Here is a 1,442-nt window from a genome sequence, read left to right on the forward strand (position 1 = left end):
ATATATATGTATATATATATATATATATATATACACACACACACACACACACACACACACACACACACACACATATATATATATATATATATATACATATATATACACACACACACACACACATATATATATATATATATATACATATATATACATATATATACATATATATATACATATACATATATATATATATATATATATATATATATATATATATATATATATATATATATATATATATATATATATATATATATATATGAAGTCTATATTTTACTAGATTAACAGGTCAGCAATAATTCAGATATCACCTTGATGTTGTCATTGTAATCCTCCTGTACTTTGTCAATAACACACTCACATAAACAATGACGCTGAATTTTGTATTATAAAAGCATATGGCTGTAAAAAGGAGCATTTTATTGATGTTTTATTGATATATAGTTGTGGCCATATATTTTCCAAAGAATTGTGTAAATATTTACATTACAAATATATACACGCTTTAATATGAAACACAGGTAGCTCATATTTACATCACAAGTCAAGATGTGTAGAATCAATTCACCCGAAGAGCGTTATGGACAGAAGTACATTATAGTTACACTATTTGAGTTTGACATGAGCATGATATTAAGGTACAAATATGGCTAAGAACATTCTGAAGGTGCCTCAGATCATCATGAAATGCTGCCACAGTGCAATTCCATTAACAGAAAAGGTCCGTGTGTTTTAATTTGAGGTTAACCCTGCAGGTCTGTCTGATCGTAGTTATTATTTCTCTGGTTCATAATATCTCTTCTTCATGGCTCGATATTTCCTGAGGAAATAGAGAGCCTCTAGTTCCTTGATGACAAAGTCTCCCCGCGCCACCAGCTTCTTGATCTTGTCGGGGTCCGTCACGTCTTTATTCTTCATGAAGGCTGCCTTCAGGCGCCCTCTGAAATAAACAAACCCCTGGGGGTAGTCACGGCCGAGATAGAGCAGCTGCAGGAGGACGAACAACAGAACGCAGATTAGAAACAAACCCTTTCCCAATGCAGACCACAACAATGCCATGTGTGCCAGCCAGCTGATTTACGTACATTTTTGTAAAGCCTGATAACCTCGCCCTTTAAAGAGTTGGCCATGTCAGAACCAAGACAGGGCTGCACACTTCGCTCACCAGGATCAAGTATTGACAAAAAGGACGACAGGTAACGTTACAAAAGAGGCAGACCAAAAACAGAGTGTAGGCTACCTAGCTTCAACCGCGCAGCTAGAGCAACTAGCTTGCTAATTAGCTAGCATTAAAATGTGACATTTACCACAGATCCTTCTATAAAGCGTAAGAAACTGTCATAATATTTACAACAATTTACAACTACTCAGACGAGTAGATTTATTCGTGCAACAAGGCTGAGACCTGGCCTTTTCAGTTTGCCCTTTTGACTACAGCT

The 1,442-nt window shown here is 35.3% G+C and overlaps 1 protein-coding gene across 1 annotated transcript; it reads right to left on the bottom strand.

The window, feature by feature from the left end:
• Nucleotides 1-489: 489 nt before the first annotated feature.
• lyrm5a (LYR motif containing 5a) lies at nucleotides 490-1,230 on the bottom strand. Its single transcript, XM_029161579.3, has 2 exons — nucleotides 1,089-1,230; nucleotides 490-990 (listed from the first exon to the last, which is right to left on the bottom strand). Exons 1-2 carry the CDS (start codon nucleotides 1,131-1,133, stop codon nucleotides 778-780), a joined length of 258 nt encoding a protein of 85 aa, XP_029017412.1. The 5' UTR covers nucleotides 1,134-1,230; the 3' UTR covers nucleotides 490-777.
• Nucleotides 1,231-1,442: the final 212 nt, after the last annotated feature.

This window comes from Betta splendens, chromosome 9 (genome assembly GCF_900634795.4).
Source record: "Betta splendens chromosome 9, fBetSpl5.4, whole genome shotgun sequence".
NCBI lineage: Eukaryota > Metazoa > Chordata > Actinopteri > Anabantiformes > Osphronemidae > Betta > Betta splendens.